This window comes from Cydia amplana, chromosome 27 (assembly GCF_948474715.1).
Source record: "Cydia amplana chromosome 27, ilCydAmpl1.1, whole genome shotgun sequence".
NCBI lineage: Eukaryota > Metazoa > Arthropoda > Insecta > Lepidoptera > Tortricidae > Cydia > Cydia amplana.
In genome coordinates this window covers 1048167-1060957 of record NC_086095.1, presented here as the reverse complement: position 1 = coordinate 1060957, position 12791 = coordinate 1048167, and the positions used below count along the sequence as shown (strand labels likewise).

Below are 12791 nucleotides of genomic sequence, written 5' to 3'. Positions count from 1 at the left end.
GAGGAGTGTCTTTTCAAAAGGGTTTATTTTTTCTGGGAATCTATTTCTAAATTGGACCTTAAGTTTTCTTGAGCAAGGTTCTCTCTAGAAGTACCGCTAAGAAAAAAATAAACCCTTTTAAAAAGACACTCCTCATTTATGGTTAGCCATATTATGCCGAAAACCTAGAAAATGACTAACATGACTACATTTTAGTGTTTTTTTTTTTACCCTATTTCTCTTCTATCTCTCTCTTCCCTATGTTTCTGTAGCTCCATTAGCGCGCTGTACTGTCTCGGGCAGAGCGTGCACTTGTGATGGTGTTAACTGATTATCCACCTTATTGCAAAGACATAAGGTATATGTTAGGCCGAAAACCTAGAAAATGACTAACATGGCGAGTGTAAGAATAGCCTTTTTTACCCTATTTCTCCCCTATCTCTTTCTTCCTTATGCGTCTTCCCTATATGTCTCTGCAGCTCCTTTAGGGCACTATACTGCCTCGGGCAGAGCGTGCACTTGTGGGGGAAGGCGGAGGCGTCGCCGTGCGCGCGGGCCGTGTGCCGCGCGCGAGTTGTGCTAGACGCGAAGCTCCGGTGGCATGTTTCGCAGGTGTAGGGTTTTGAGGTACTGTGAGACTAAAAGTGAAGGTTTATTAGCTTTATCCTTAACCCTTTAACCGCCAGAGTCTGATATATGAGCGTTTTCCAAAAAAAGTGTACATTTCATTCATGTCTTCAAAATATTGACTTCTTGGGCTCATTTTACTCAGAATCATTAGTACATTCACGCCTCATACATAAAAAAATGTGTCCAAAAAATTCCTTTCCAGATCGTCACATTCTTGTATGAATTATTTTTTTATTTGTATGAACGTGACGCACTGGAAAGAAATTTTTTCATACAAAATTTTGGGACACATTTTTTCATGTATGAGGCGTGAATGTACAAATGATTCTGAGTAAAATGAGCCCAAGAAGTCAATATTTTGAAGACATGAATGAAATGTACACTTTTTTTGGAAAACGCTCATATAAGACATTACATGTCCAGCTCAATTCGCCACAGTCTGATAAATAAGACAAAGATCTGATTTGGTTTTTACAGCACATTTATAACTCCCGTAACTATGCCAACCTTACTCTGCGTGGTACAATTACTGTCGGTGGCGACACAAGCACGCTCGATCAAAATTTGCTAGCGGTTAAAAGGTTAATAGTAATATGTTATTAGGTATGTACACTGGGGCATAGAGAAAAAAATACATAGAGTGCTCACTCCATACATCAGTTTTAGTACAAAAAGACTATTAGCATCTAGCATCGAGTAGCGGAACTATCAGTACTGCTACTTGACAATAGATGTAGCACCGACCGGAAAGTCTTATGCTGTTGAGATAAGACTTTCCGGTCGGTGCTACATCTATTGTCAAGTAGCAGTACTGATAGTTCCGCTACTCGATGCTAGATGCTAATAGTCTTTTTGGTACTATAACTGATGTATGGAGTGAGCAATCTATGTATTTTTTTCTCTATGTCTCGCTCGGTACAAAAAGTGCTGAGGTTGACTGAAGTAGCATGACAAATACAAATGTTTCCGAGAAAATACGATGGAAAACAACAGGGTATTTGACTACTAGTCAAATCAGTTTCTTTTTTCGAACTGTCAGAACGATTACGCTACTATGGAATTTATATGAAACACTAGCATGTGACGTCACAATCAAATTACCTACTCTTTATAGTTTTATACGGGTTTTAAAATAGGTGTCGTGTAAAATAGGTGTAGATGTGGTGTCTAAAAATAACTGCTGTCCACGTTTCTCTATTAATCTTCTGGTGCTTTATTTCATGCATGGTGTAATAGTTATTTTCGATACAAGTGCGAATAAGAGGAAATTCGAAACGAGTGGCGATAAATTAAAACACGACTGAAGGGAGTGTTTTAAATCGACACGAGTTGCGAATTACCTATTCGCACGTGTATCGAACAACGTTTTACAGTACATATGGCACTTTAAAGTTTCGACATACGCACGAAAAGTGCTATTTTACGCACTAGTGCGGAAAAGTAGCCCCATATGTACTGTAAAATAATTTATTTTAAATACAGTCAAATACAATTTATATTAGAATATAGGCTAAAGGTTTTAATTATTTACTTGGGTTATAATTGAACCATAATTTACTTTCCTGTACATAGTGTTCGTTTGTCTGTCATTTTCATTTGTCTACTCTCAATTGCTCAAAGGTTGACTGGAAGAGATCCCTTATAGGGATAAGTTCGCCTTTGTAAATTGTATACTTTCTTTTACTTGTATCTTAACCTATCTTATGTACAATAAAGTGTTTACATACGTATGAAACCAACGCCTGCAAGCACTGCAAACCAAAATTGGGTATTGTATAATACCCAACTTTGGTTTGCAGTGCTTGCAGGCGTATGGTTTCCAGGTATAGTAAACGTTTACTCACCACTTTAATGTGCCGCTTGAGACTAGAATTGGTTCCGAAGCTGGTCTTGCAGATATCGCAGGTGAAGGGGCGTTCGTTGCGATGTGTTCTTTCGTGCACCTGACAAATGTACAGTTAAATATTTGTCAAACCCAGGGGGGCTACCGCGAATACCGCAAATTCGCAAATTGCGGGGATCTTTCTCTTTTACTCCAATGAAGGCGTAATTAGAGAGACAGAGACGGGTGCCCGCAATTTGCGAACTTCGATTTTCGCGGTTATAGCCCAGGCTGAATTTAGATTTGTAAGTTACTAACGTAAGATTGTAAGTAGCTATGCGAATATGTATGAATAAATTCTTACATTTGTAAGTTATAACATAAGACTGTAAGTGACATTTCTTAAAAAAACGTAACTTTTGACACTTGTTTGACACTGACATATCTTGGTGATGTCTAATAAATAAATAGGACATTCTTACACAGATTGACTAAGTCCCTAAGTGTGGGTACTCAGACAACGATATTTATAATATACAAATACATAAATACATAGAAAACACCCAAGACTCAGGAACAAATATCTGTTGCTCATCACACAAATAAATGCCCTTACTGGGATTCGAACCCAGGACCGCGGCTTAACAGGCAGAGTCACTACCCACTAGGCCAGACCAGTCGTCAGACTAATAGTTCAAAATCCGAATCGGGCCCATAGTCCTTTAGCTATTAAGTACCTGCAAGTTGTAGCTCTCGAAAAAGCCTTTTCCGCAGTAAGTGCACCTGTAGGTGGCGCCCCTGGCGGCCCGCTCATGGCACTTCATATGCATCTTCAGTAGCGCCTGCGACCCGAATTTCTTCGAGCATTGCTCGCAGCTATGTGTTTTTTCCTGCAAAAGTCGTACGTAGTGAAAAATTCTAGAGACCACGTCATAAACGCGTCTTAGGATGACTCACGTTAGACCGGGCCGTGTCCGGGCCGGAACTTCCGGCGCCTACTTTTCTATGACAGATGACAGGTGATCACGTGATGCTTTTAACAGAAAATTAAGTGCTGGAAGTTCCGGCCCGGGCACGGACCGGTCTAACATGAGTCATCCTTACGCTGAAAAGCGTATTAACCGCGAAAAAATATAACACAACTTGAAGAGACCAAGCTGGTTTCATTGTTGTACATAAATACCTACAGAATTCTGTGCTATAGAACCGATATAGGTAATACAATACAGTATGTTTAAAAAAAAGTTTTAATTTATTTTACGACATTTATGGTCACCCTCTTTGTTTTATCCATAATGTTGCGAACGCAACCTTTATATTTGTATAAAATCTCAATACCTATATTCCTAATGCAGTAGCTAAACGCGGCCGTCGGGCTCGGCTAGTATTCGGAAGCTTTTCTTAAGCGCCAATAGGAGCGCTCCACATACTATGTATCGCGGCCAATTAGAGGCACCTAAATTTAAACCACCTTTTGTACTATTCAAATTATGAAAATGACTCTCTCATCAGCCTTCATACAATATCCACCACTTCTACATTTAACCGTTTTGGCAAGAACCCTTGTAAACCAGTACTTGGAAAATTATATCAGTTCACTATAAGAATTGAAGCTTTTTATTTGAGTCGTCGAGCTCCTGACCTGCACGGCGGCTACACATAACAAGTGCCAAATTGAATGTCATCGGAGACTGGTTACTTTTGAAAAATCGTATCTCACTAAAGTGTGACATTTTATTTTCTTCATGCTCAATGTGCTGTCATAACGGTTAAAAAGGTTTTATCTTTGTTAATTAAATGTTGTAGGGTATCCATGATTGTAGATAATTAAATTTGTCCTTACCAAAAAGTATAATAACAGAAAAAAGCGTGTTTGTTTTACTTAATTATTGTGGTGAACGATTCGTTTACATTTACTGATTGTGTAGGCTTAGTTCTGCTCACGTCTCATGAATCACCCTGTATATGTACATCCTCTTTATTACTCAACCACAAACAAAATTTACAATAAAAGACACATACCTAATTGGTATAATATAATACATAAAGCCAGATTTAAATGACATGCGGTCTTATCGCTAGAGAGCATAGAGAAATATAAGTAAAGAAAGAGTGGTAACTCCATACATCAGTTTTCTTAACAAAACGCAAGTTATTTCGTAGTCGACATCTAGCGTCAAGTAGCGGAATTATCAGTACCGCTACTTGACACCAGATGGCATAAAGTTTCGCTACTGACGAAAAATGTACTACTAAAACAATTTACAACTAATATTATAAGCAGAAGGAGTTGAAAATAGACTTCCGGTGCATCCGGTTATAATATTAGCTGAAAATTGTCGAGCATTAAAGTTTTACTTTGCCACGACATCTATTGTCAACTAGCAGAACTGATAATGTCCGATACTTGACGCTAGATGTCGACTTCGAAATAACTCGCATTTTGGTAAGAAAACTGGTGTATAGAGTTACTACGTGCTCTTTCTTTTTTCATGTAAGTGAATTACTGTTATTCTTTTTGAGAAAATAAAATATCTTTAAACCGAACTCGCGTTTTGGCAAGAAAACTGATGTATAGAATGGAGTTACCACTTTTTCTATACTTATATTTCTCTATGCTACAAATACAGGGAAAAATCTCAAAACTATAAATTTGAGGGTTATTTTTGGACCGTTAGCCATATTGTGCGAGGTGATTAGGTAGGCCATACTGAACAAGTTTTTCTATGGGACCAACTCCGAAATCACAAAAAAAAAATTGCCGTTTCATACATTTTGGTCGAGTGGATGTCGACGTTTTCTATGGGAAGGCCAAATTATTTTTTGGAATTTCGGTGTTGGTCCCATAGAAAAAGTTGTTCAGTATGACCTACCTAATCACCTCGCACAATATCGCTAACGGTCCAATAATGACTCTGTATAAAATAAGTTAAATTTGTACGGAACCCTCGGTGGGTGAGTCCGATTCGCACGTGTCCTGTGTATGTCTTACCCACAGACAATCCAACCTCTAGACATAGCATAGTCGCGCTACCCCCTCTGCCACACATACGGTAGCGTTACTCCATCTTCGAGTCAATCCCGTGCCGTGATTGGTCCGTGTCTTTGAACGGACCAATCACGGCACGGGATTCGCTCACCTCGTCCCCCCGCACCCCCGTATTTTTGGCAGCATTGGTTTCATGAAAGAATTGGCCTAAGCTCAGTCTAGAGGTTGGATTGTCAGTGGTCTTACCAGATGTGTGTCCCTGTGTTTGGCGAGCGAGTGCGCGTACTTGAACCGCTTGGGGCACTCGGGGCACGCGTGCCCCGGCGCCGCCCCGGCCGCGTGCGCCGCCACGTGCGCGCGCAGCGCCATCCACCCCGTCACCGACGCCTTGCATATTTTGCACTCGCGCACTCTAGTCGGGTGATATCTGGGGCAGATATTGAGTTATTATTACTTCGTATATAGGTGTAATACCAAGCAATGAAATAGGGTATTTGACACATGTTGAATTTTATAACTAAATCAAGTTAAATAGATAGAAAATGAGCAATTTATCACAATACATTGGAGATTTAAAAAAAATATCTGGGTGACCGAGCTTCCTCGGAAAACATATAAACACTCGAAAATGCGCGTTTTCCCAGAGATAAGACCTAGCTAGATCGATTTTTCGCCCCCGAAAACCCCCATATAGCAAATTTCATCGAAATCGTTAGAGCCGTTTCCGAGATTGCCGAAATATATATATAAATAAATAAATAAACAAGAATTGCTCGTTTAAAGGTATTAGATTAGATAGATAGATTAGATATACGGGGATAATCAAGACCTTAAAGTTAAAAAAAAAACTTCCAAATAGATAAAAATTATGGTACCATTCGATTCCCTACCATAAAATATTGTATGCCAACAATATACATAAACGCAATATTTCACCGACATAATCGCAATTTCCTTGTTTTCCGTACATCGTAACGGCTTCTAACGTTACATAGTGACGTCACAATATATTACCACTAGCTTTCGCCCGCGACTTCGTCTGCGTGGAGTTAGTAATTTGGACAGCTTATTTTTACCCAATCTGTTTTTAATCAATTTCCCATACAAATTTCCACCTCCCTTTTCACCCCCATAAACGGTGATTTCTAAGATAAAAACTAGCCTATGTCCTTCCCTGAGACCCAAACTATCTCCATACCAAATTACAATCGGTTCAGCGGTTTAAGCGTGAAGAGGTAACAGACAGACACACTTTCGCATTTATAATATTATTAGTATGGATTTTGTATGGACATTTTGTACTTTTTATACGTATGGAGAATTGGGGAATCATTAAAATAATTGGGTAATAGATACTTACTTCTGCCGGTGGTTTTTGAGGCTGCTTTTAACTGAAAACACCTTGTCGCAGTCCTTACACGGGTGCGCTTCGCCCTCGGCGCCATCTTTCACTTCTTTGGCGTTCAATCTAAAAAAAAAACCGGCCAAGTGCGAGTCGGACTCGCGCACGGAGGGTTCCGCACCATCAACAAAAAATAGAGCAAAACAAGCAAAAAAACGGTCACCCATCCAAATACTGACCCCGCCCGACGTTGCTTAACTTCGGACAAAAATCACGTTTGTTGTATGGGAGCCCCACTTAAATCTTTATTTTATTCCGTTTTTAGTATTTGTTGATATATTATAGCGGCAACAGAAATACATCATCTGTGAAAATTTCAACTGTCTAGCTATCACGGTTCGTGAGATACAGCCTGGTGACAGACGGACGGACGGACGGACGGACGGACGGACGGATGGATGGACGGACGGACGGACGGACAGCGGAGTCTTAGTAATAGGGTCCCGTTTTTACCCTTTGGGTACGGAACCCTAAAAGTTATCAATCAATCAATCATTTATTTATTTCTTGAATGTGGTACAATAAACATGTTATAAAACGATTTCTGAACAGCACATACTGCCTGAATAGGCATAGAAATACTGAGTATTACCTATTATGACTAGATTCTTATGACCTATCATGCAGTATGCAAAAATAAGACATTTACGACCTTATACTAAATTTAATAAAATTTAATAAAGCGGCATATAGTCTGAAAATTCTTTCAATGAGTAAAAAGCATTCTATACCAAAAAATTCCAACAAATATTTCCTAAATAGACGCATTTCGGATTCTATAGGTACTCTGGAAAACCCACTTCGTTCGGGAGGACCTTTCGCGCCTACATTTTTAAAAATTTCCGCCTGTTTCTTATACCATGTCCAAAGAGAATTAAGCAGACATAGAGTGCTCCATAATTACATCAGTTTTGTTACCATTACGTCTGTTATTTTATAATTCTGCTACTCGATGCTAGATGTCGACTATGAAAATAATAATCGTTTTGGTAACAAAACTGATGTATGTAGTGAGCATTCTTGTCTATGGTTTTGCGTAATATTCCTTATCAATTAAGAAATAGAGCGCGGTGCGCCAAACTGGTTACTCCAGTTTAGCGCATTTATAGGTAACATTGTAATTGTTTTATACAGGGATGTTGCGGATGCCGATTTTTTGACATCCGCGGATGCGGATTTTTAAAGGCTCACATCCGCGGACGCGGATGCGGATGTCAAGATAGGTACATAAAAAACGTCAAATATTACATTTTAGTAATTTTTATTTCAGTAAACCGGCCAAGTGCGAGTCGGACTCGCGTTCCAAGGGTTCCGTACATTAAGTCCCACTCACGCTTGACTGCTAATTTCTAATAGGTTTTTTGGCTAATGACTAAATTACCTAGCAGTCTAGCACTTACGCCGATGCTAAGACGTTCCTGTACCGACCTGTTCCACATCTGCATCCGCATTCAATGCGCATCGATTTTATGCGGATGCGGATGCAGATGCGGATGTTGAAAATAATGCGGAAGTTCCGCGGTTGCGGATACGGATATTCGCAACATCCCTGGTTTTATATATGAATAAATGAATGAATACATAATAAAATAAAGCACATAATTTACCTTTCAACGATCCTAGCTTCTCTCTTCATACTCTTCTTGAGCTCTCTCTCTTTCTCCATTCTGTGTCTCGTCTCGCTGGTCAATCCGAACGTGTGCCATCTCGTGTGGACCAGGAACCGCTTCGGGTGTCTAAAGACGACCCCACAGTGTGAGCATTCGAAGTAGGTCTTTGGATTTGAGCCTGGAATAGAATAGGCCGTATTCCATAGACTAGGAATCCTCTAGACGGAGTTTAGAGCAATCATGAAACCGATGCTGCCAAAAATGGTGGGGTGCGGGGGACGAGGTGAGCGAGTCCCGTGCCGTGATTGGTCCGTTCAAACCATAGAGAAAAAAATACATAGAGTGCTCACTCCATACATCAGTTTTAGTACCAAAAAGACTATTAGCATCTAGCATCGAGTAGCGGAACTATCAGTACTGCTACTTGACAATAGATGTAGCACCGACCGGAAAGTCTTATGCTGTTGAGATAAGACTTTCCGGTTGGTGCTACATCTATTGTCAAGTAGCAGTACTGATAGTTCCGCTACTCGATGTTAGATGTAGACACTGAAATTAATAGTCTGAACTGATGTATGGAGTGAGCACTCTTGTCTTACTATATTTCTCTTACTGGTTCAAACACACGGACGTCACACAAAGACACTTTGACTCGAAGATGGAGTAAAACTACTGTATATTTGTGGCAGAGGGGGTAGCGCTACTATGCTCAGTCTAGAGGATGTCTTGTCTGTGTATTACTGCAATGTTCTGCCGCCAGAGTGCAGCACTAGTGCCCATCGTAAACCATAGGCCATAGAGTAACTTACTTACTGTGCCGTAAATTGTTTTTTGACAAGTTTTCACAGACAATAAAATATGACATTGATACATCAAGGCGGTTTGTTTACAAAGGGCCTACCGGGAAACGCGAAAAGTGAAACTCGGCTATCTGCTTCTTTATCACTCGAATATGCAAGTGATAGAGAGGTTAGATAACAAAATTTCGTCTCTCTCGTCTGCGGTAGACCCTCAGATTGTGATGGATTGTGGTAGTGGCGTCCCTTATGCAGAGTTTCATAAAAAATATAAATAATAATTCTGTAAGCGTAGGTAGTTATTTAAGCGCAAAAGTTTCTTATAGGCGATTTGTACATTGTGGTTACTTTTTTTATTTGAATTATTTTAAAATCCTTAACTGAATAAAATGAACAGATTTTAATAAAAACATTTCTAAGAACCACCGCTCAAAAACTTGTTTATAAACAAAAAAAATAGTAGCAACTGCTTTACAAATATAGTTTGGCAAAGGACTGTCTCATTTCAACTGTGTCTTTGTCTTACACTAGTACTAAGGTCATACTGAAAGTTCCTGGACTGGCCACTTAGAAAAAATAAGTTTTCTCATATATCAGAATCCAGAAACTTTCAGTATGACCATAGAGAAAAAAATACATAGAGTGCTCACTCCATACATCAGTTCAGACTATTAATTTCAGTGTCTGCATCTAGCATCGAGTAGCGGAACTACCAGTACTGCTACTTGACAATAGATGTAGCACCGACCGGAAAGTCTTATCTCAACAGCATAAGACTTTCCGGTTGGTGGCGACATCTATTGTCAAGTAGCAGTATTGATAGTTCCGCTACTCGATGCTAGATGCTAATAGTCTTTTTGGTACTAAAACTGATGTATGGAGTGAGCACTCTATGTATTTTTTTCTCTATGGTATGACCCACGTACTAGCACCCAAAAGAAAAGGATGAGTATAGTTTTTTTGTTCTTATTTACTGACAATTTGGTTTGACCAACTATAATTATTAAAAACCGCATATAAATTTAATACACACACACACACACACACACACACACACACACACACACACACACACAAACACATACACGCACGCACGCACCTACACTAATCTTCAAATCAAGGGTGAACAGGCACCTTCTGGGCGGGCTCGCTCCATTGTAGGCCACGTCTTCGCCTCGGCTAGTCTGTGGTCATGAGTAAGCCCATTTATAATTTATAAAAAAAAATCATACCCTTTTTCGCAGCCTCCTTAGCTACTGCCACATTATTCTCATCAATTATAACTGCATCAGCGTCTATAACATCTCTCGGTATAGCGTTACTGTCTTTTAGGAATGGTCGACTCTGGCTTTTGTTGCATTCCACCAGCTCCATCTATAAGTAAGAAAGAGTTGTTTATTTTTGGCTAGTGCAGTGGTTCCTAACCTTTTCAGTCCGGTCACCCCTATGACTAGGGAACCTGATTTTCCCCCTCCTCCCAATGGTAATAAAAAATAAAATGTGTACGTTTGTTGTATTGTTATATTAGGTTAGCTTATTACCCCCGTAAAATACCAGTTTTACCCCCACGGGGGTAATTACCCCCAGGTTAGGAACCACTCTAGTGTCTAGTGACATGAGATAAAAATTCTGCTGCGAGTCTATTATTTGAAATAAAGATATTTTCAAAACTCTTTCCAATTAGATTTTTTTTGTATTAATAATCAGTAACATATTAATTATTTAATTCATGCCACCAGTGGCATCCAGATTCCAAAATAAATCTTCCCATAAATCAGCCCAAAAAGAGATTAACAATGTTCAATGATCACGCATGAGAAGTTGAAAACTTACATAAAGTGTCATTCAATAGAACTTGCTATGTAAACAAAAGTTACTAGTAAATTGATATTCAGTGTCAACCCTTTGATCGCCTAAGACGCGCGCAGCTACAGCCCAATATCAACCTTCGTGCATTCCGACAAGGTTCACAATGACGCGCCGCGCACAATAAGTGTGGTGTTCAAAGAGTTAAAAAAATAGAAGAAAAAGAGTACCTTTACGTGGACAACATCTTCAATAATCTCATTCTTAATGTCAACTTCTGCTATTAAGTCTTCTTTCTCTGAAACAGACCCATCCTCTCTCTGTCTTTCCTCTTTTTCCGTCTGGTTATTATTTATAAGACTCCGTCTTAAAGGTTTGCATTGAATTTCGCTCTGTATTTTAGTTATTTCATTGTCAGTTTTACTAAAATCATCGGGCAATTCATTAATGACCGTTTTCTTTGTTTTAGTATGATCTTGTTCCAGATTTTGTAGTTTTGTATTTAAATCAATAGATTTGGTTGGGGAGTTATTACTGGTCAAATTTAAACCATGGATTTCAGATTTTGTATCTTTAATTTCCAATATTTTTCTTAGCAAATCGGTATTGGAATTAGAGTCATGTGTGCTTATATTATGACTTAAATTAACATTTGTGCTTTGTAACTCTTCGTCTATTCTATGTAATTTCGTGTTTCTCATATCCAAACTAGATTTGTTTAATGTGTTATTTAAAATAGATTCAGTATTCACATTTTTTAACTTATCTTTAGGTGTACTATTTATAAGTATATCTTCAATAAGTTTCACAGTATTCTCTAAGCTTTTTCTTCTATTAGCGTCAATCAAAGATTTTTCTGGTACTTTTATTGAATTGTAGAATGGATTTTCTTGTACTGTATTATACTGAGCATGATTTGTCTCCAGTCCTTGATGTTTTTGGTACGCTTTAGTATGTGATTGAGGTATATTTATTGGTACCTTCCGACTGAGACTCTCAATGTAATGCAAGTTGTTTACATCGAACTTTTTGCTTTCCGAATTGTGGTAATTCATCAAACTAGGCCCGTGTTCGCTGTGTGTATTCAAATTCATGGGCAGAATGTTGTTTTCAAGACTGCTTGGCGTCGTATTATGTGGCAAATTAGGATTTGGATGGACATAGTTTGTTTCAAAGTTCAGGTGATGATAATTTGGAAAAGGGCTCATGGGATGCCCCATATTGAACGGCGGGTGACCGAATGATCGATAATCCGGTATATCGTAAACAGGGGCTGCAGTTTCAGGTGCTTGTTGAGGCATTTTGGGCAAGTTACTCAAGTTTTGCCCTAAATTCATTGGATTTGACATTTGAGCCATATTCACAGGCATTCCCATATTTATAGGTACATCGTTCGGCCCGTAAGGCCCACTGTTGTGTAACATAACTAGTTCAACACTCAAATAAACACACTATTTAGATTTAAAGTCCATTTTGTGAGTTAAAATCGTAAAGTAAACACGAACGCAAACAGTGTAGAAAGCCATTTTGACATATTTCTCGTCCACCCAAAAACCGGTGATAAATAAGTGATAAGGATTGACTTTGTACATGGATTCCGGTTTATTAAAATCGATCGATTGGTTGATTCGGCATTTTTTATGATTAAATATCATTCAAAATCTTAGTACTACTTAGATTGAGTAATATGCTAAACGTTATTTATGATGAAAACACAAAGTAAAAACTGAATGCGCATAAATAAATAATGGGAATA

At 38.8% G+C, this 12791-nt stretch overlaps 1 protein-coding gene across 1 annotated transcript; it reads right to left on the bottom strand.

The window, feature by feature from the left end:
• Window positions 1-398: 398 nt before the first annotated feature.
• On the bottom strand, window positions 399-12573 carry LOC134660390 (zinc finger protein 184-like). Its single transcript, XM_063516124.1, has 8 exons — window positions 11266-12573; window positions 10462-10603; window positions 8430-8610; window positions 6781-6888; window positions 5667-5847; window positions 3169-3321; window positions 2454-2552; window positions 399-617 (listed from the first exon to the last, which is right to left on the bottom strand). The coding sequence occupies exons 1-8, from the start codon at window positions 12457-12459 to the stop codon at window positions 399-401; spliced, it is 2277 nt and encodes a 758-aa protein (XP_063372194.1). The 5' UTR covers window positions 12460-12573.
• Window positions 12574-12791: the final 218 nt, after the last annotated feature.

What these genes read in the sequence shown, in the direction of transcription:
- LOC134660390 (XM_063516124.1), bottom strand. Translation starts at nt 12,459, where the DNA reads ATGTTACACAACAGTGGGCCTTACGGGCCGAACGATGTACCTATAAAT. An exon ending in GAAGCTAGGATCGTTGAAAG is followed by an intron (nt 6,889 to 8,429) that starts GTAAATTATGTG and finishes TTTTTTTTTTAG; the next exon opens with ATTGAACGCCAAAGAAGTGA. An exon ending in CTCAAAAACCACCGGCAGAA is followed by an intron (nt 5,848 to 6,780) that starts GTAAGTATCTAT and finishes TATCTGCCCCAG; the next exon opens with ATATCACCCGACTAGAGTGC.